This window comes from Trachurus japonicus, chromosome 24, assembly GCF_045865225.1.
Source record: "Trachurus japonicus isolate A0001 chromosome 24, Traja_1.0".
Classification (NCBI taxonomy): domain Eukaryota; kingdom Metazoa; phylum Chordata; class Actinopteri; order Carangiformes; family Carangidae; genus Trachurus; species Trachurus japonicus.
Window position 1 is genome coordinate 28,208,264 of NC_140930.1, and position 22,857 is coordinate 28,231,120.

Consider the following 22,857-nt stretch of genomic DNA (forward strand, 5'->3'; position numbering starts at 1 on the left):
GGGTCGACTGGTGCGGCGTGAGTTATTATGGTCCATGAAAAACCAAGAGGTGTAAAGCTACAAAGACTAGAGGACAAAGAAGCGTCATTGCTCTCTCCTCCTCCTCCTCCTCCCTCCATCTCAGCCTCTTTCTCTTCCCTATGCTTTTTCCACCTCTTCATCCTGCCACTTCCTGCCTCTCTATCTTCTCATTCTCTGCGTTCATCGTCCACTTCTGGGTTGTGTAGAACTGCTTGAGACAGTCCTTGACCTTAACATAATAGACACGCGGTGCTACCATTCACAGTCATTACACTTCATAACATAATATTCTTGAGAGTGAGTGCTCTTGACAGAGATATTGTGTTATATTGATTGGGCCGACTGAGTTCCTAGATACATATAGAGGAAACTCTTAATATCTCATTCCATATTCTAACACAGACTGTGTGTTGGTTCACTTGTTTCAATGTGGACCATCGTCTGATGAGATCTATTCCCTGAGCCTCTGATCTACACCTTAAAGGTCCAACATGGAATGAAACAGATTTCCTTCTTTTTTTATTATAAAGCAGGTGTAGGTTCTACATTAACACTGCGAAAGTATTAAAGCCTCAATCCACAAAGAAACACACACAGCTTGTATTCAGAAACCGAGCCTTCCAACCAGCTGCCAGGACTTTGTGATGTCACAGCAAGACAGTCATCAAGCAATGGCCACCTGGACCCACCATCCAACACTTGAAGGATTTGGATTTGAAATCTGCTCTCGTTTATTTGGATCACTCAAAAACAGTCAGCGAATGAGAAGACACTGCCAGAGCGTCCTCTCTTCTGATTGGCTGATACCGTAACTAGAGCTCCACAGAGAGAATTGATTTAGAACTACAGTGAGATGGCTTTTGGTGCTTTAAACCACAAATACACCTCCTAATGGATCAACACTTCAAATAATATACGGGAAAAGTGAAAATATGGAACCTTTAAGGCTCACTTCCTCATGTCTAACTTTGTACACCTTCAAAAAAATAATCTTGACCTTGAAGCTTTATAAGATGACTTTTTTGACTAAATGTTGAGTTCAAAATATTAAGTGTTTAAATATTTGAAACTCCTCACAAATAATTTATTTTTACAGAACAGACGGTTCTGACTCATCATGTACAAAATGTTGCACAATTGAAAGTGAATTTTTTTTTTAATTAACAGAAAAAAGACTCTGAAGCTTTCAACCACATCATCTCATCTTCATCAGTGTATCAAGTATTACTGAATGAAGACGATGCAATACTGTCTAAAAATAGTTAAAAAAAAAAGATGGTAGCCTAAGTGAACTTTGAACCTGATGACCTACTGAGCCATTTGCAACATGCATTTTACTAAATCATGGTGATTTGAAACCTCCAGGACGGTTGGTTATTGTCTAATATAATAAAAACTATAAGTTGACCATGTAACATTAATTACTTCTTGAATCCAATCTTCCTATTAAATTCACCACTAAGTGCCTTTAAAGTTGGAGAATGCATTCCTTCCAAACGGACACTATCACATCTAGTCTGTATCTGCTTGCTCCAACACAAATGTATTTTTTATTGCTCCACAATTGGATCAAAAGGAAACAGTGCGGTTATCTTGTTGTGGATAAAGATGGACATGTTTGATGTCTTTGGAAATTTTGGGATGTGGACCCAGCAGCATTATGGTATAATCGACCAAAAACACAGAGTCGCTAAAGAGGTTAAAGAACCATACAAGTGGTTTTCATGTTGTAGCTACAAATTGTGCATACTGTACATGCTGTGTGTGTACTTTACATTGCACTGGCCTGCTTCTTAAACACACCATAAATTCTCTGATTGATTTTCTACCTGCCATGCAGCTGCTGGTTTCCATTAATTTAAGGAAGATATAAAAAAGTCAACTCCTGCAAGACTTGAAAGATGCTTGCTATTTAATCACATGTAACATTTGGAAGCCTTTATTTATCTTATAGCTAGTAGTTGTAGTAAAGCAGTGACATTTTTTGAAGCTTTTCTTTTCAAGGATTCAGAAACGCTCTAATATCTAAGAGTCAAAGAGCAGTTCTTTCACCTGAACAAAAAGACAAAATGAAGGTTATAAAAGGACTAACACTAACAATAAGAGATATTTCTTGCATTGAGGTCTCAAGAGTTTGATACTGAAGTGCACTTAAACACACTAAATTCTGCTAACTGGCATGTGATTTTAGTGCAGAGCGACGGTCTCAGCAAGTCTGTTGAGTCTGCTGCTTCAATTAGTCAATTCATTTATCAAGTACTTTGATAACAATCAATTTCATTCATTCTTTAAGTAAACATGGCCAACAATTTCTGCTTGAAACTTCTTTTTCTAAGAGAATTTGCTTCTATTCTCTGTTTTAAGTCACTCAAGCTAGTTGAAGATGTCACCTTGGACAATATTCACAATTTTATGACAAAACAATTAATCACTGAACCACAAAAGGAATGATCGGATCAACTGCCAATGAAAATAATTCAGTTCCAGTTATGATGGAAACACGTTTTGTACAGCTATCTTTAGGGATCCATCACTGACACAGTGCACTTTAGAGGTCGACTGACTAATCGGTTTGGCTGATTAATCTGTGCTGATAGGACATTCTATAAACTATCGTTATCGGCAGAAGTATCAGCTCTGATAGTGGCTGATAGCTGAGCAACCTCCACAGGTCTCACAGTCTTATTGCACCAGATCTCCACACAGAAGGTATAACGCCATTCAGGCTTCCCACTCTTTTCTTAAAATCATTTCCCAGGACATTTCCAGCTGCTCCAGTCTGACAGACATGTTATCACACCAAACACTAACACATCCCCCGTCCCAGGCTTTGGAGAAGTTGAACCTTATTTTGTACATGTTTGTTTCTATGTTTCTTCCTCTCTCAGCCCCAGAAGTCTGATTTAAAGATGTGCAGTCTGTGGCCCTTTAACTTATCTATGAAATAATTTCTCACATGTTTAGAAATTATGACAAATTTATCATTTAAACCAGGCCACTCCAGCTCTGAGATGATCCTCTATCTGTCACTCAGCAGAGAAAAACCTTCATGCTCGTGGTCCAACACTGGAAACATTCATCATCATCATTCATTTTCTTTGGAAAAGAAATCCTGAGGGATCTGAAAAAGTCAAACAGAGCTCTGGGAGCTGATGTCACAATGTGATAGATAATTTTCCAGGAATTTCCATAATTTTTTTCACATTTTCCATGTGTTTTCCATGACTGAAAAATTAATCAACCACTTTCCAGGTTTTCCAGGTTTTCCAGGACATGTGGGAACTCTGACCATTGTGTACCTGAGATAAAATACACAAAAAATAAACGGCCTCCTATATCGTGGAGGCGGAGCTTTCTGACTGAACATGAATCTAATTCTAAACCTCAGACAAACCTTCATGTTGTGGGGTCCTGCATTTTGATCCCCATGAATAGTTGTAGACCCCACAAACACAGCAGAACAAGCACACATACACACACACACACAAAATGCATGCTCCTCAGGTGCTGCAACACGAGGGACCTCATACTCTAACCAAGAAATGGACTCTCCTCACTTTCTCTCTCAGTTCCCACTGCGCGTCACAATGCAAATGAACAACCTCCCTTCTCTCCCTGCCACCCCGCTCCCCCTCACCCCATCTCCCCTCACTACACCCTGCCCCCCGCTCTCCCCCCATATCCCCCCAATTTGTTCCACTTCCCCATACCTCATTGTTCAAAATGACACTTTTACATTTTATGGTGAACCAATTATTCTGTCTTACACAGTCCGCTGGCTCTGCAAGCCAACCTGCCCGGATCAACTGGGGAGCGGGGTGGAGGGGAGGCGGTGGTGGTTGTGGGGTATTCATTGAAGAGAGGGAAAAAGGGAATGAGAGAAACAGAGAGAGCGCGGGAAGGGAGAACAAGCGAAGAAAGTGAAAAAGACGACTGATACAGGCTCTCGCTGACATATCCAGAGGGTTGGGCAAAAGAGTCGGAAACCAAGAAGTTGGCAAGGGAGGAGGATGGAGGTGGAGGAGAGGTCAGCTGAGGGATGTGGAGGAAACAACACAGGTGGATGCTGCTATGGAGAGACATGGGCTCAGTTGGGGGTGAGGGGTCTGTGAGGGGCTGGGGAATGAAGTGAATGCAGACAAAAGAGGATTTAATTGAATGATAAAGTGGTGGAGAGAGAGTGAGAAAAGCAGAAATGGGGATAAATCACAGCAGGGATAAATAAAGAAGCCGGAGCACTGGGTGCCCCCACTAGTTGTAATGTATATGCCTGAGGATGAGCGGGAGGGTGTATGAGATATTAAAAGAGGAGACAAGACGGGGAGAGGAGCAGAATGAAGGCGTGTGAGGAGCTGGAGGAGAGGTAAAACAGGAGGATGGACCGGATCGACTGGGGAGAAGGAGAGGTAGTGAACAAGGGAACATGTGGAGAGAAGAAAAAGCAACCACTGCCTTTACCTGTGATGTGCCTGAGGGAGAGGGAGGTAGGAGGAGGGAGGGGAGAGGAGCATGAAAAAAGAAAGAAAAAGAAAAAAATGAAAGGATGGGGCGGGTCAGCTATATGATGCCAGGGGCAGGTGAGTGGAGATAATAAAGGAGGTGGAGGAGTGTATACTGTATGTTTTATGTTTATGTACCGCAGGGCTTAAAACTAACACACCTTTTTTTTCCTTTTATCCACTGATCTTTTTTTTTTTGATTCAATGTAATAGAAAAATATTAGAAAAATACAAATTTCCAAAACCAATAACGAGAACCTTGAATCACTTTTTCTAAAATCCCAAATTACACAGCTTATAAAATTCACTTTTAAAGGTCTATTATTTTATTCTTTCTTGGTTTTACTTGTTTTAATTAAAGTGCTGAAACACAAAAAGAAACATCTGTGGTTTTAAGAACCATAAACCATCTCAGTGTAGTTACATCTCCTCTTTCAGCTTCTCTCTGGAGCTCTGGTAATGACAGGTCAGTGTCAGCCAATCAGAAGAGAGGAGGCTCTGAGCCTCTTTTCTGATTGACTTTTTTCTGACTGATCCAATAAAAATTGAGCAGATTTAAGGTAAAACACTCAGAGAAATCAAATTCTTTTTTAGTTTTTGTATTGTGGCCCAGGTGGGCAGGACTTGGTGACTGCTTTGCTTTTTAGTAACATCACAAAGTTACAGAAGTCCTCACAGCTGGTATGTACAGCCCCACTGCCTGCTTGCTATGTCTGATTGTTTGTTTGTGCTCCATACCACACATGTAGTTGTGAGAAAAATAAAAGTAAAAGTGAAAAAAGTGGTTTTAAGGCTCAGTTCTGAATACAGGCTGTGTGCATTTCTCTGTGGACTGAGGCCTTGATACATCCACAGTATTAATATATTATATAAATATAACCTAGAGCTGGTTTATAATCAAAGGAGACATGGAAATCTACCTCTACTTAATGGGACCTTTAATTAGTCTTGATATGATATGTTTTGATTTGAATCTTTTAGATGCACTAACATCAAATAAACACCAACACTGCATAAATACATTGAAGTGCTCCTAAGAATTTATCCAGGGAACTTGATTTTCTTTTTATTTCCCGTCTGAGCAACAATCATGAACCCATTTCCATGCTACAAAAGTTCCTACAGAATTGGAGAGTAAACGAGGCAACTGTGTACATAATCTTGCTCCTTCATACGTCACTTAAACTCCTTGAGACATACACACCCCCCGTACACTCCTCTGCTCCCCTCCTGCCCATCTATCCGCCATGGGACTTAGATCTTTTAGCCGCTCTGCCAGGACATGCAGACTTTTCCATCACTACCCACCTTCAAATCAGGTTTTAAAACACACCTGTTCAGACTGGCTTACTCCTCATAATACGTATACATCTCAGGTTTGACTGTATTTGAATTGCCTTTTTTATTCTAATTATTTTTATTCTTGTGTTGTTTTCATCTAAGGTGACCTTGAGAGCCTTGAAAGGCGCTTATAAATAAAATCTATTATTTTTTAGCATTTTACATAAAATAATTCAAAGACCGATTTTATTTTAAGACTGAGTATCCAATCCTTGAAATGAAAATGGTAAACAATCAGAAAATCAATTCATTTTCTTCAAACAGGAAAAAATGCCAAAATCCTGAAGAATCTTGATAATCTTGATAATTCACTTAACGACCAATCATCTGAGTTGTTACACATTCATCTTATTCTAACTTATAGTCGATTACTCATATAAATAGGCCTTTACTTTACTTTCTTCTGTAAGATTTGTTTTCTTCTGTTAGTGCTCAAAGTTGGACTCATCGAACGCTCAACTGCACAAACTTGATAAGAATCATTCATGTCAACCTGCCACCTGTCCATGAGGTGGTGAGTGCTTCTGAGATTTAATCGTTAGAATAATCAATATAACTGCCATATGCATCTGTTCATAGGGACTCTTACATGAGGCCAGTGAGGAACCAGCAGCGTACTGTAGATACATGTGTATGTGTGTGTGTAGTGTACGCCCCCCATCAGTGAATGTGTTTATCAATTAACCAAGCTGAATAATCCAATCATATTCAGCAAAGTGATTAAGCAATTAATTAAGGGAAATCAGATATGTCATATAAACGTATCAATGAATCAATCAGCCAGTCAGTCAGCTAATCCTTCTTACCTGTGGTGAAATGTCTGAGGCAGGGTGGGTGGAGAGGTGGAGGGGGTGGCCAGGCCGGGCGAGTAGGGATGGTACGGCGTCTTCTTCAGCGCCTGGATCAGGTTGTGCCTGTACTCCGGATCTATGGACCACAGGGAGCCTTTGCCTATGCTCTGAGAGAGAGAAAGAAAGACAGAAAGAAAGAGGGAGGGAGGGAGAGGGAAAAAGATGAGAGAGATGTTATTGGAAGTGCTATCAGGCCCCACAAAGCACATCACAAACACATCACAGCGCACTGACCTGAGCCAACAAGTCCAAAGCCCAAACACAAGCTCAAAGTCCAGACCTTGTGCTGGATTCTTATTTACCAAACCACCTGTATACACAGCAACGCTGCATTCCCACCGAGATAAAGACCTTGAGAAAAACAACAGCATCTACTGGCTCACACAGATAGATTACTGCCTCCCTTCAAAAAACAAAACAAAGCTAAACAACACACAAACACACACACACACACACACACACACACACACACAAACACACACACACACAGCCACACAAACATTCCCATATTCCCAAGAAAGATAACACTTGCAGGAATGAGAATCCATGCATCCTCTATGCCACCTCGCTCAATATTTTTTCAATCTTCTGCCTCTCCCCAGAATAAAAAAGTAAAATTAAAAAAAATTATAATTTTTTCTGATTAAGACACAGAGAAACTCTTTAACTTTTTCCACTCCAGAGGCGATGATGGTGTGTATTTTTAGATCAAAGCAGCTTCTCCCTCACCTAATGAAGCTGTCGGCTCCCAATCTGAGTGAAAACCAGCCTATAGATTATAGAAAGGGGGAGGGATTTCAGATGGGCCATGAAAATACACTCCCTGTCTCTATCCCTCACAGCCTTCAGCGGGCTTTCATCTGCCTTGTCATCTGAATGTTGCAAATTTATGGAGTTTGTGTACAGCGGAGAGACTGAGAATGGCAGAGGAAGAGGGAGAGCAGGGGAGAAGAGAAGTAAATATAAAATTAAAGCCGTCCTGCCTCGTGTTCAGCTCACTTTGTAGTGCTCTGTGATATGTTACAGGTACAGGCTACAGGGCGGGGAGACGACATGACTGCAGGCTTCTGATTTCTGCAAATACTGCAAGGAATCTATTAAGAGGGAAATGTCAGATGTGCCAGAGACGTGCATGTGAGCAGTGGAGACAAATTCTAAAACCTGAGGAGCATTTTGTGTTGAAGTGGATGAGAAAAAAACACTCTTGAATGTTTCCACTACATCAGTGGCTCCTAGTATTTTGGCTTGTGGCCACTTAAAGGGTCAGATCACCCAGATGATCACAACAAACCCAGTTTCTGCTACTCATGCAGATAGCTTTAGTTTTAGTTTCACACTCTTTCCAACATCGGAGACGTCGGCAGTGAAAAAGAGGAATGACATTTGGTTTATCTGACTCTGTGCACTGTTATCTGGAACTACTTTCTTTCAAAAATACAGTCCCTGAGAAAGAGAAAAGACCACACCACTCAACAGTTATTTTGCCACAGAGTCCTGGACCTGGATTCAACAACATCAACAAGCAAGAAATACACTTCTGAATATGTAAGAGACAATTAAGGAGTGTATGAGGTCATTACCTATTTAAAACACATTTATCACGGAACTTAAAACCACTTAAGTGAGGCGTAGGAGCAACAGTATCTGATGAGAGACAACACCAGCCGAGGTGAAACGTCAACATGCTGACGCTCTAACTCATGTATTCAGTAGACGACGAGGCTGGTTTTGTTTTTATCTTGTGTGTGTGTGTGTGTGTATGTGTGTGTGTCATCATGAATAAATGTAGTGGGAACTTCCACAGAAGTGCTTTTGCGTCTGGGACATGTGTTCACATGTCAGTCTGTCCACTGACAGATAATATCACAGCAATATTGACACAAATGTGTACGATAAAGTTATGAAACACCACCGGATGTGGATACGAGATCAGAATCAGTGTTGAGTTTGAACATGGCTGCAGTCAGAACCATGACGCTGGTGTCTTCTTGTTTTTTATCTCTCACTGAAGTTCATTAAAGGTGCCATCCCAGGTGGCCCATTTTTGGCAAAATTATAAAAATGTGAGTATATCTGGTAAGTAACAGTAATCAATTAAATAAGTGATTTGACATATCAATGATGAAATTTGGTCATCTGTGTAAGTATCAGGGGTCAGAGTTTGTCCTACCAATCACATTAGTCTCAGACAACTTTGGTTGGATGGCCCGTCTGTCAGTCAAACTGCCAAATCATGCAACCACCATCTACGTCTACGGGACATGTTTGTGTTGCGGACTCGCGGTGCCACAGAGAAGAGCTGTGACACCGGGCCCAAGGCTCTGATCGCAGGTTTGGTTTCCAGCAGCGGTGTTTAAGGCCTCCACTCTCCCTGTAACAAGTTACAAGTCATTTATCTAACATCACAATGTTAGTCTGAAGCTGTTTAATGAAGGTAAAAATGAAACATAAGGTAAATATCCTGCATAGTTCTTCAGCTCTGTGCTACTCCGATCAGAGCGGTGTCCCTAGCAACGGTCTGTTTTACTTAGCAACAGTCTATTTAACGGTCTTGGTGATTCCTGATTGGACGGAGGGGGTGGGTGCTTATCAGTTGTGCGTAAGTCCAGCCGCCTGGGATGGTAACTTTAAAGTTAGAGCAGTTCTGAACCACACTGCACAATGTGTCGATATAAGCTCTGGAGGAGTTGTTTGATGTCTGACTGGAGCAAGAGCTGTGTCTGGATTACCTTGCAGAAGTAGGAGATGCATACCAACAAGAGTTACAAATTAAAATCATATAAACATTACTGTCGGTGCAAAGACTAGAATATTAAAAAGTATTGGCCGCATCTGATCTGCTGTAAGACATATCCTGCTGCAGGATTCAAAAAACCTGGATTAAATGAACCTCCACATTCATGTCTGACACCTGATTTTTCCTGTTTTACAGGTAAAATAAACGACAATTCAGCTGTATAGTTCCTCATGAAGCATTACCATCCAGAGCCTCTGAATGCTGCTCCTACTCCGTCTCTCTCCATCTCTCCTGATTCAACAGTGTCCAGTGAATGAGTCAAAAAACTGTGCCACTGCTCACCTCATCATCTGACCTTGTGAGAATCCAAGACGCTAAAAGCATGTGTGTGCACTGTTGATTTGTGCCCCCCCTGTCTGGATCTTTGCATTACTATGTCATTCATGTTGAACACAGGCCATATGTGCCGTGTTGGGCTCCCTGTGTGTGTGTGTGAGAGTGAGTGAGTGTGTGTATGGCAAGTTCCCTAGGGAGTGTGATATTACCCAGCGTGGTCTGCTCCTGGGAGTGCTTCTATTACTGCCAGCAACGCCTCTCCTGGAGAGCATGATATTACACACACATACAATCGCTCCCACAGAGGTGACCCCCACTGGGCCAAATTTCCCCTTGCACCTCCAGCCCGCCAGCCGTTTGTATAAGAGTGTGTGTGTGTGTGTGCGTCTTGGTGTGTGCGCGCGAGAGTTTGTGCGCGTGCACCGACTGTCTGCCCGCTTGCCAGCCGATTAAATCAATGCTCTCTACAGAATCTCTGTCTGCCGAGGCCCCTGCCTCTGCCAACCAGGCCGGCCAATCAAAAGGCTCAATCTGCAGACACCCCCCACCCCCCACCACCACCACCACCCCCCCTCTGGGTCGACAGGCCAATCACAGGGCGCAGCTCACAGGAAGGGTCTGTCACCTGGGTTATAGCAGTCGCCTTGGCAACAGGCATCATCTGGGCTTGGAAGCAAGAGGAGGTGAAATGGACTTTTCATTTCCTGATGAAGTTGAGGGGGAAAAAAAAAAGCAGCAGCAGCAGCAGCAGCAGCAGCGTGTCTCCAAATCAAATTATCACAAAAAATATTTGAGGTCAGAGATGGGGATTTAAGATTTCTGACTGTGATACAGCATGACACAGATTTTAAAAATAGAACAACATCCACAATGGTGGATCTTACAGCAGCGGAGCAGGTGATGGAGGACATTCACCTGAAACTACTCCGCAATCTCCATTTATATCTCCTCCTCCTGCTCCTCTGGCCGTGCCTCCATCTGGTTTTACTCTACTGAGATCAGCACAGTTCCCTGGATGATGTGTTTACTCGTGTTGCATCTATGTGATATAAAATAGTCACATCACATCACGGTGGTGTTTGCAGCTAAAGAGGCAGATTACACAACAAATAATCCACAACTCGAAAACATTAACCCCTCCTCCCAGAGACATATCACACAGTGTGAAACCAACACTGACTTGGCACTGCCTTCCACTTTAAATTGCAAGTTTAAGCAATATTAAAAGGAATGGATTTAATTATATGTATCTGTGTCAGTACACTAGTTTGTAGTGGTTTTAATTACAAAAGCAGCTCCAGTGTTCCAGTGCTGCGCAATAGTGAGCAATCTGCAGGTATCTTCATCACGGAGGAGATAAATACACTTTGAACATGTCAGGGGGTGAGTAAAGGACAAAAGGGGAAGAAAGAGGACACAGAGGAAGAGAGAGAGAGAGAGAGTTAGAGAGTTAGACTGAGAGAAAAGGAGAGAGGGAGAGATGATTGTGTGTTGCCAACATCTGTTTCCTGTGTTATATAAGCCGTGGGGGCTGGTCTCCCTTGGAAATGGGAGATATTAAAAGTCGTGCTGCCGCTGACCCGGCTATAGTAGCACTACATTACTGCCACTGCGTTCCTGACTGTAGTGTGTTTTTCATATACATTAAGCATCACTATGGAAACGACACCTCCATATCCAACAAAACATCAGCTGGATTAAAAATATGCACAGAAATATTAGGATACAGAAAGTTTACATTGTTAATACTGATTACACTGAATTTTTACATTTGACTTTAAATAATAAAGATGGACATATTCCTTTTTTTCATACTGTTACCTTTTCTTGATAAAAGGAATAATATAATATAATATAATATAATCGTTAGAGAGATATAACAAAATACCAAAACAACAACAACAACAACAACCTACATGGTTAACCTCGCGGTGACATTTGAGGGAAAGTCAGTGGATCATCAGAGTGAGTAGGATTCATCCTCTGGGAAGCATGAATGTCTTTATCAGAATTTCCAAATTTCATGTCAATCTGACAGCTGACATATTTGGGTCTAGCCTAGAGTCTCTATTATCCCTGGTGCCTGTGACAGCGAAAGAAATCATCCTTTCCTCTATTGTAACAGCTACATCTGTGTCCAGCAGCGAATCTACAGCTTTAAACCATTTAATTATCTTTAACAATGGCATATACTGCAGAGACATATTGTCTATTATGAGAGGAGAGAGTAAATTTTGTTTTCTACTCAGTAATCGGATGAGATTAAAGAAGACGTATGATGCCTCTCTCCCTGCAGAGAAAGCATCAGTGTAAGAGGCTTTGCTGTCCTCTACATTTTCATGTGCAATATGACTTAACCTATACAACCAATGTAAAGCATTGTGATTCCTTACAGTTCAGTACACAGAGAGGCAAGTGGAGGGGGAAAGAGAGAGAGGAGGGATGTTTAGTTGTTTGATACCTGCCACCTCTGTTCTAGCTGAAGGCCGTTTGACAACAGGCAGGCTCAAGGACAAAGGCGGCTTGTTGGGTGTAAAAGTTACATGTTGCTTGGACAGCAGGCTATTTTTTGTCAGAGCACAGAAAAAAAGTATGTGGAAATTTTTTTCTACAGGTGTTATGAATTGAGTTTTCTTCCACAAACCTGTTTTCCATGTGGTTGTAATTTAGTTTGCCCCAGTTTGTGCTTCTCATGCAGACATCATTTTCACATTTCACTTTCTTTTTTCATTGAGATTACAGATAAGGGTGTTTTCCTCAAGATTAATACAAAACAAACTTTTAAAAACTTGGCTGGGTATTTTCACTTACTGCTGAAAAATAGCCCATCTGCTAGAAAGTTAACTTTCAACCCATTTCAAAATGTGCAAGTCTATTCCTTTAAACAAGCAGTTGCTCCCATCTGTGGTTTGAAAGCAAAAGTCTGAAATGTAAAATCACTAAGAGGCACAAAGTGGGCCCAGTCCAATGTAAGCTGCTCCCAAAGCAACTATGATATCCTGTCACTTAGCAATTAATTTCAGTGAGGTCATTTGGGTTTTGTGGCATCATTTCTACACCCGTGGATGTTGTCCAAGAGAGCCACTAAAGTTTTGGCTGCATACGTTATATGTGTGCACAAGGCTTGTTGTCATACTCACTGCTAGTGCTCTCATAGACAGAAACATGTCACAGACAAGTTTTAAAGGGTCTAATAGTAAGTTAGGTTGTGGTGACTGTTGTTTGACAAGACCTTCCACCATTGCTGCACAAGACAGGGGGCAGTGATGAAACGGACTGGAACTAACTGGTTTAGCTGGTTAGCATGCTAACATTAGAAGAAAAGACATGGCAGGGTCAGGTTAGGGTCAGGGTGTTGGTGGGTAAAGGAATGAAAGCTGATGCTGAGCTCAAAGTGTTTCTTCTAGACGTAGACATTGCTATGTTAATGTAGCATTTGCAAAATGTACAAGTACATCCTTTAAACAAGATAAGATACAAGAGCAATCCTAGCCAGGTGACTTTTATGAAGCCATTTTGGACACATTCAAGCTGGAAGATGTAGCTACATTAGACATTTATTTGGAGTTTCCCTCCTTTTAGCTCTGTTTTGGTCGCTGTCAAATCCTGTGGGGAATATTATTAGCACTCATCAGCTTCTGAATGCTCTACTTTGTTCACAGTGATTGGTTTAGCAGACAGTGAGTCTATTGTATCCATTCCTCTAAAAAATGAAAAACCATCCACCCGCAGCCAAACATTTGGATGACAAGTGGTGGAAAGCTTGGATCACAAATCTGAAGCAGCCCCCTGGATAGAAAATCAACAAGCCCAGAGGTTAGTGCTACTCATGTGGAGCAGGTTTTGCATGTGTGACATGACCACGTCTTATCAAACTCCTGAAAGATCTTGCTTGACTTTTGTCTTAATGAGGTCAACGTGCACTATCTGTCCCTCTGTGACTCTAAGGCGCCTCGGTCTCCCTCTAATGTTTACACCTACCAACCCTTGCCATCGATAAGGGGCTCTGCTGTAGCCTCGGTTACTATGGTTACTGCTGATGGGAGTGGAGCAGCTGCGCACTCACTAGGCTAAGAGAGATAAACAATGAACTATGGTGACCTGTGACTGACCTTGTGTATAGGCACTGGATGAAAGAATGAAGACTAACTAAGAAAGAACAGACATAAGGGAAGAAATCCATCCCACAATGAGAGCGGTCAGACGGAAGCAAGTGAGTGAAGCAACAGACCATAAAACCCAAACATTTAGCTTCAAGAGGCTACGACCTGACCTATTTTATTGTCAAAATGCATCTATGTATATATTGGAGCAGCTTAAACAACTTTACTGGAAAACTAAAATGCTGTTCCTTATTGTTTCTACACTATTGCCCATTAAGTTGGAATAATTTTGTTTTCAGACACATTCCTCTGTTTATTCCTATTTATACACATCAGTAATCATTTTTGACCAGATGCAGTGACTACATAGTCCCAGTTACAAGTTTTACGATGCTATACACTTCATCTATCAAGAATAAATCCAGTGTCACAATCATTTCATTAGAAGAGGTAAAAAGAAATAATCCAACTTTATGGGCAACAGTGTATAATGTTCCAGTGTCAGAAAAGTGATAAAAACTTCAATTAATAATACATAGAATCAATAACGGAAAGACAACAGCTCAGGTGTCAGTGCTTTAAACGCAATATTTCCAATGGATCTTTTTAGTTCCGTAATGAGCTGACGTCACCTCGTCATGGATTACATTACACAGTCATCTGCTCCAGGCACAGCTGGCTCTCTGAAGACGGTCTACTTGACTAGTATTAAAGGCATTTAATGTACTCCAGCATGCAAACGCTTCAGGTTTATTATAGAGCGGTCTGGCAACGGCACACGTTAACGTTTGTATTTCCTGACGACAGATGTTTTCCTCTTCAGACCAACACATATGGGCCTTTGTAAAAGACTTTTTATTTACATTGCAATTGTGATTAGAAGACCCAACCCACCAAAGTCCAGTGTGACACAATCACCAGATGGGCATTAACATTAACTAGAAACAGGCGTCACTGCTCACAAGTGTTGGGTTTGATGCCCTACGGCAGACTTCCGGAGGCTCAGCCAATCAGATGAAAGGAGGTTTTTAAGGAGGTCTTTTAAGGAGTCCTACTGAGTGGCTGCACAACAGGCAGTTTGCTGCAAATAAGTTGTTTACGTAAAGCTACTCTGGTGGTGTCCTACAAGAAGAGTCCAGATCTGTGAATGAACATAATGACTTGACTTCTATCACTCTGTTGAACACAAGCATCCATAGTTAAAGGGATAGTTCAACATTTTGGCAAATTGGCCCATTGCCGGGAGCTGCTCAGGGCTATGCTACGAAGGCTCATGGGATTTCTTGGTTTCCCTCATCAAACTCATCAAATACACAATCCAACAACTCCAAAACGCTCTGGTGAACAAGTTGTGACGTGCACATTCACCACGCTATGAGATAATAATGGAACATAAGAGACATAGTTGTTTTCAAGGCAAATGCAGAGACTGCTTGCTGAAAAACTGCCCCTGAAGGCAACGCGCATCAGCAGTTTTGCATGAATTTACCTCGAAAACAACTCTGTCTCACAACATTCCGTTATTATCTCATAGTGTGGTGAATGTGCAGGTCACAACTTGTCCACCAGAGCGTTGTGGAGTTGTTGGATTGTGTATTTGATGAGTTTGATGAGGGAAACCAAGAAATCCCATTACCCTCTGTAGTGTAGCTCTGAGTAGCTCACAGCTCTGCTCCACCGTTCTAAAAATAGCTTGAACCGACAATTAAAGGTAACGAACCTTCTCCTAAAACTATAGGGATTATGGCAATTTGCCAAAATGTTGAACTATCCCTTTAACAACAAAAAACCTCTGCCGAACGAAAAAATAAACTTGAAGAAAGAATATTAATTTGTTTGTAGTTTAAAAATTCATATCCATTGCTTTCAAACAGCGGCAGCAACTTTGTGCCGCAAATAAACACTGTTGATGAATGAGCATCAGCGAAACCAGCGTAAGCAGACAACCTGAGCTCACCCCAGACATATACCGGTTCAAAATGGTCCGGGTTACAAGGTAAGAGAATCAAGGAGCCTCTCTCATCTGAACAGGACAAGGTTAAGTTAGAGGTGACACACTTAAGTGCAACACAGAGAGACTTCATAGGGAGTCTTGGATTACAAAACTGCCTGTTCTCTCTGCTGTGATTTCATAAGAGGCTTTGAGAGATATATCACCGTGAGTGTGTGTGTGTGTGTGTGTGTGTGTGTGTGTGTGTGTGTGTGTGTGTGCTGCGCTGTTACTGATCTTCAGCGCTGATCCAGAAGTCTGAGGGCAACAACACTTGTCATTAAGGCATGTCATTCAGTGCAGTCAAGAATCCTGTTTGTAAACAAAGCCATGGCAACCGTGGGACTCACACTCTCTCTCTCACGCTCTCTCTCTCGCAAGTTTGCACTCCCACACGCAAGACTGACACGCGTGCACACACACACACACACACACACATGCACACACATACATGGAGCACCAAGCTTATTCTAAACTAATCTCCCATCTTGTCATCTGCCTGGATATGACCCAGAAATACAGTCACTGGAACAAATAGGCCACTGTCATATTAATCTCCACCTCTGTAAATTGATGGAAATATGATTTGGTGCGTTCACAGTAAGCCATGTCTCTCTGCTTCTCTCCCTCTGTGTCCCTACGTCTCTCCGTCTATCCCTCGTAACGATAACTTGACCTCCCCTTAACCAAACCCCCGGTCTTTCTTCTTTTCCCGCAGAAAACAATAAGTGAAATATAAAAGCAACATAAAGGAAAATATCTGAGACTCTGTTATTGCGTGCTCGATCCAAAGAGACGTAAACAGGTGAGGAAAAAAGCAAAGCAGGGGAGGAAAAAGGAGTATTCACATGCAGATATTCTCAGTGAAAAGCTTTGAATGGCAGAGTCTGACTAAAATTACAGAGATTCTGTAATTGCAGCTTCAGATAAAGCACAGCACTTGGCAGGTAGAGTAAGAGTCTGCAGAGATGTGCCCTCATTTCTACACCGACACAGCGCTAGTGTGTGTATGTATCCTTTAAAGCAGTCATGCATGCTCGCGAGTGCGTGTGCGTATATGTGTGTACTTATTTGTTTGTGTGTCAGACATGCCCTGTGTGCGTTATGAAGCGTTTGAGTGTGTGTTTGAGAGAGAGAGACAGAGGGGAATAGGTTTGAAGGGTTAATTAGCGTGCTGTCTTAAACGGTGTGCAGTGACAGGAAGACAAGACAGGCTGTCCTTGCCAAAATCACCTCTACACATGCTGCTCAACACGCACACACACACACACACACACACACACACACACACAGGCACCAGCACATATGTGCATATCACACAATATAAGGACATACACTCATTCTCCCCCACTCAGCACCTCAGTGCCCATCTGAAGCTCTGACACACACACACATACACACACACACACACACACCTAAGTCAGTAGAGCCAAATCAGTTTTCCCGTTGCTACAGCAACAGCATACTTTTATGTCAACTGCAACCTAGTTACTATGGAGATATGTATACAAGAGAAACTCTGCGCCGTTGTAGTCATGGGCCAGATGACAGCATAGCGTGAGGGTGTGTGTGCACACACACATACACAAACACACACACACACCATGTCCTCTTCATCCTTCATCCATTTTGTTCTTACACACACATGCACACGCACACACAGCTCAGTCAAAAGGAAGAGTTGAGGTTCACACGCTGGTCAAGGGAAGCATAAAGAGCTCCCATATCCTCTAATACAATCTCAATCAGCTAAACACGCAAAGCTAGCATTGATCCTCGCTGTTTGTCCCCCACCCCCAACACCCTCGGGCAAGATGAAATCTAAAGTCTGCTGGCATCTGTGTTATTAAATCCTCCAGTATTAATTTAGCACTAATTGAGTGAGGGATTCATTCCCCGTTTACCCCGAGTCTTTAATGGAGTCAAATCTGGATGGGAAAGCCAGTATAAAAGACTGTATCAAGACTTAAATCAAAAGCGAAATGCTGTTCCCACTGGGGAAGCACAGAACGTCAGAGTGAAAGAAGAACTATGAAAGCAGAGATCATCAACTATTGATAAGGCCGAATCTGGTACAGCTGTAGACAAAATACAGAATATATTTGACTTCAAGTTGGATATGCCTGCGAACCGCTGATAACTGTCTGGCTGTGAAATAAGTTATAACCACATGATAGAGTGAATAATGGGCCTGTATTTACCATGTGGCGGTGGAATGATTTTACCTTGAAGAAGTCTGAATGTGATTAATGAAGACTGATTAAAAAATTCTCTGCATTAGTTTAAATTAGAGCTGGGAGTCGTTTGGAATTTTGTTTGAAAGCCGCGGCAGGATTGTCTGTTCGCTCATTTTATTTCACATGTAATCTCCACTCTGACTCCTAAATTAAAAATAATCTGACGGAAGGAGCGGCTGCTCGGCTTCCTGGATATGCTACAGTATGAGACGTGTTTATAACTGAGGGATTCGAACCTCGGTTTCCGGTCTCGGATTGCTAATCTGCAGGCATGGATTGCAAAACTGTTGGTACAGATTATAAATCTGAGAGCATGGTTTATAAACCATGTGCATGGATTTGTAAACCAAGAGTACAGATTTACACATGGCTCTGTTTTTCTCACGAGTTTTTCTAACTCTCTAGTTAGCTACAGCTTCATGGTTTCTCTACAGATAGACTTCCCTCTCTGATGGTCCTTTATTTTAGTGACAAGAAAGGCACAAATCTGCTTATCACTGCTTTCTCTTTAGCACAGTCCATCTCTGAGCAGCATACGGGACAACTGGGCATACTGGCATTGTCAAGGCTGCAGTGACACGACAATTCATGTTTTTTTTTGTTTTTTTAAAGTATATTTTTGGGGCTTTTTCGCCTTTAAAGCCCCAGTATGTAACTAATTTGGCTTTTTATTAGCAAAAATCAGGGGAGAAAGTTTTCCAGGTAGCGCCTGTTAAAACTGTCACCACTGTGTAGTGTGAGGAAGGACGGAGGCACTGATGTTGCATTCAGGTGCAGTCAGGCAGACGGCCGTCGGCAAACCAACCGGACGTAATTTTACTCAACGAGAGAAAGACGGTAAAACGTGGGTCAGGTAAACAATACGACATCACCATGACAACATGTTAGACGCTTGTTTATCCTGTTACATGTAGCGTCTGTTGTCTGTCTGACGTCTGCCCGATTTCACGTGAATGTAACATCAAGAATACGTTCCCATAATGCAACCGCACCGCTAGATGGGGGGAATTCCAGTATAGTTGAGACAGACAGGAAATGGGAGGCAGATAGAGGGGGAATGACATGCAGCAAAGGACCAGCCGAGTCTGGATTCGATACGGGGTCTGGCTGTGGCGAGGACTATAGCTTCTGTATATGGGGCGCCTGCTCTACCAACTAAGCTAAACGCCGCCCTATTCATGGGGTTTTAAGGTGGTCATTGGTGGGCTCTGGGTCAAACCCTGCTGATACTGAAGTCATACTCTTTTTTTCTTTTTAGCAAAAAAAGGTAGAGATCTAAACACATCAGTGTTTGAGGTCATAACAAGAGCAGTTATTCAAGATGTTTCTCCAAATCAGAGGTAGACATGTTATAGGACATTTATACTATTACTATCATTATCAGCAGCAGTATTGGCTCTGACAGTAGATGATGGCTGCGCTGGTCACACAGGCTACATCATCTCACTGCACCAGATCTCCACGCAGACGGTGATTGTGACACCACTATGTACCTGAGATTATTTATATTTAAACAGGGATCAACTTACACACATGCCTGCTAAACTAAATACAAAACAAACTGCCCACTATAGAAGATGAGATTTCTACAGCAGAGCTGCCTGTGTTGTTATGGTCTTCTCAGTGGGAGTTGGCGAGGGACATTAGTGTGATTAAAATTTTTTTCTGACTGATTGCATTGACTTGCATTGAGAGAGTTGTCTGGACCGTCGACTCATAATGTTATTTGTTCCATCAGCCTGTTAATTGGCTGTCGCCTTTTACCAGCTCCAAACTATTAGCCTTTAAAAATCTGCCATTGGTCAACTTCAAATGAAAAACACCAACAGTCAAAACCACATTTTCCCAGTTTCCAATTTTCCAGGTGAGTAATCACTGACAAATCATGTGAATGTAACAGAAAGCAGGTTTGTTGCATTGATTAAGAAACTGGTTAACTTAAAGCTTTCGTGCACCAATGGAAGTACCACTTAATAAAAGTGAATAAAAACAATTCCCACAGGTTGAAGACTTCTAAACCCGGAGTCTGTACAAAGGCATCAGTGGAGGTAACCCTGTTAGAGCTAGGACAGTCCTGCAGGAAGTTGTTCTGTATGTTGCTAGAATGGTGAGAAAGAGGAAGACTGACTGGCCACAAGTTCATCTAACAGCAAGATAATGATCCAGATGATAAGAGAGCTCGACGGCGGCTTCACATGATGAAAACCAGCACCGTCGCCAGACTTAAACCTCAAATCAGAAGGTGAAAGCAAAGCGTCCTGCGAGTGAAACTGTCAATTACATCAATTTAAATAACAGCTGGAAAACCTGAGGTGTTCTAACATGTTTGACAGGTAGCTCAGAGAACATGTGATCAAAGTAGCGACCTGAGTAAATGACTGAAGGGGAACTGGGCCGTGTTCTGATACTAAGGACAGATGTTGTTTGTTACTGAAGCACTGAGGATTGATCCGCAGCCCTAAGCCTCAAGGAGAGACAACTAAACTAAATCCAACCCTTCTCTGCACAACTGCAGGTTGTCTTTACCTGGCTCCGGTCTTTATCCACCTTCTTGAAGCACTTGTTGAGTGACAGATTGTGGCGCACTGAGTTCTTCCAGCCTGTGGGGGCATTTGCAAAGTACGGGAAGTGCTCCAGGATCCAGCCGTAGATATCCTTAACGGGCAGCCGTTTGTTGGGCGCGTCCTCGATGGCCATGAAGATCAGGCAGCTGAAGGAGTACGGCGGTTTCCTGTTGGCCCCCGCCGCCAGGTCGTACGCCGAGTGCGCGTCGCCGAGCAGGGGGTCGTCCGGGGAGGGGGACGAGGACGAGGGCGAGCGGGGGTGCTGGCCGTCGGGGTCCTGCAGGGGGGAGACGCTGCGCAGCCCCGAGTGGCTGAAGCTGTTGAGGAGGTCCGTGCTCTCGTGGAGCCAGGAGAGGCTGGTGAGCTCCTCGTCCTCGGCCTTGGAGAAGGAGGCGGACAGGGACAGGGAGAGGTCGGCCGCCTCCGCCTCGGACGCTGCCGTGGCCGCGTCGCCCTGCCGGTACGGCGGGCTCATGCCCTGCGAGGCGCTGGCTCCACTGCTGGGGCTCTGGGCCTTCTTACTGGGGGGCATGGTGGGTCCCATCCAGCCCAGGGCTCACTCCTAGAGAGGGAAGCAGCAGCAGAGAGGCAGAGAGAGAGAGAGAGAAGAGAAACAAGGTCAGCTTATGAAATTCACTTGGCTTCTCTCATAAAGCCTTCATTTTTTGCTAAAGGCCAAAGGGAGGCACCACATTCCAAATTAGGCTGTGTTAGATCTGAGGGGAAAAGTATACATCATCATTTCTCTCCGGGCCCTCTCCGTCCAGTTCTGACTGGGATGGCAAATTTAGTGCTTCATTGGTTGAGGAAATCTTGCCTTGTACAACTACCCTCTAATTACCGGCGTAGCAGCAAAGTATTGACATTACACGGCGGCTGCTGTCATAACATATGAATGCTGCTAAAGGTCTAATAGTCGCAGGGTCACAGGAGCGATTCTGGTGCTTTAACATCGCGACAGCAGGGGGGGAAATTTAATTGTAAAGGTTGGAGCTGCGAATGAGCGCAAATTGCAAAAAATAAAACTTAAAACTGCCGGGCTTAGTTCCACAGCAGGAGATCTGTGACCAGAGATGATGATGATCAGGAGATTTGCCAGGAAAGAAACAAATTAAGAGGTGCGAGTTCAAATCCATCCCTAGTCTAATCAGACCATTATTCTCCTAACATAAGAGCAATGCTGTGCTCGTTAGATGCAGGCAGAGTGTGGTAATTGAAGGGGAATGGCCCTGAGTATCACGCCACAATCAGAAGGCTCACAACCGGCCCTTTGATTGTCCTCTAGCACAGACAGCTGTGGGAAGGACCCAGGCAGCAGCTACAGCTAAATGTAATCCGCTCCTCTCGCCCTGTGAACAGAGTCTGGACACACACACACACACACACACACACACACACACACAAACACACACCTCCCCTCTCTCCGTGGGATGCACACGTGTCCACAAACACACACACACACACTGACACAGACGCATGCAAATGAAGACGCAAACCTAAATTTGCATGCGCACACAAATTCTGGCAAAAAAATAATAAAATAAAAAAAAGCACAGATACACAAACATGAACAGACAAGGGTACAAAAAGGATGCGCACACACACACACACACATGCAGACACACACTCACGTTCAGGCGGCAGAGAGCAGCAGCATTATAGGACATGAGTGGAGTCCAGATACGTTGTGTCTGGCCCCCGTGTGGCGCGATTGTTCTCTAATCCAAGGTGATCATCTGCCGATCTGTCCCCTCACTCTGCGTGATTGACTGACAGCTGTCACCCATGGCAACCCGCTGTGCCGTGACAACTGTCAGTTCGCTACAGCTCTGGCCGCCGTGTCACCATGGCAACAGAGCAAAACAACTCAGCTCCTCTCTCGTCCTAATGCTTTTTTCTTTTTTCCCTTTTCTCCCCCTCTCTGTGTCGCTTCTGTGTCTGTCGCTCTTCCACCTATCTCCTCTTTTTTTTTTTCTTTTTCTTTTTTTCTTCACTTTTTTCTACCAGCGCAGATAAACTCTGCTTAACAGTGTTGATAGGCTGTAGTGGAAGGACTGGGCTAAATATAGAATAGTGATGTATAGCTGCCGCGCTGTTGCTTCCGCATATAGCGGGCCAGCCTATAGTCACCCCGCTGCTTCATCCCACTCCCTCCACGGTGCCGGGAAACGCTCGGCG

General features: G+C 43.1%; 1 protein-coding gene across 1 annotated transcript in view; it reads right to left on the reverse strand.

Annotated features, from left to right (window-relative positions):
• LOC146962135 (forkhead box protein N3-like) overlaps positions 1 to 22,857 on the reverse strand; it is a 67,691-nt gene that overhangs the window by 15,807 nt on the left and 29,027 nt on the right. The window contains exons 2-3 of the mRNA XM_085771769.1: positions 20,642 to 21,241; positions 6,668 to 6,819 (exon numbers count right to left, since the gene is read on the reverse strand). Coding sequence (XP_085627895.1) covers positions 6,668 to 6,819; positions 20,642 to 21,223 — 734 coding nt within the window. The 5' untranslated portion in view covers positions 21,224 to 21,241. The remainder of the gene's footprint in view (positions 1 to 6,667; positions 6,820 to 20,641; positions 21,242 to 22,857) is intronic.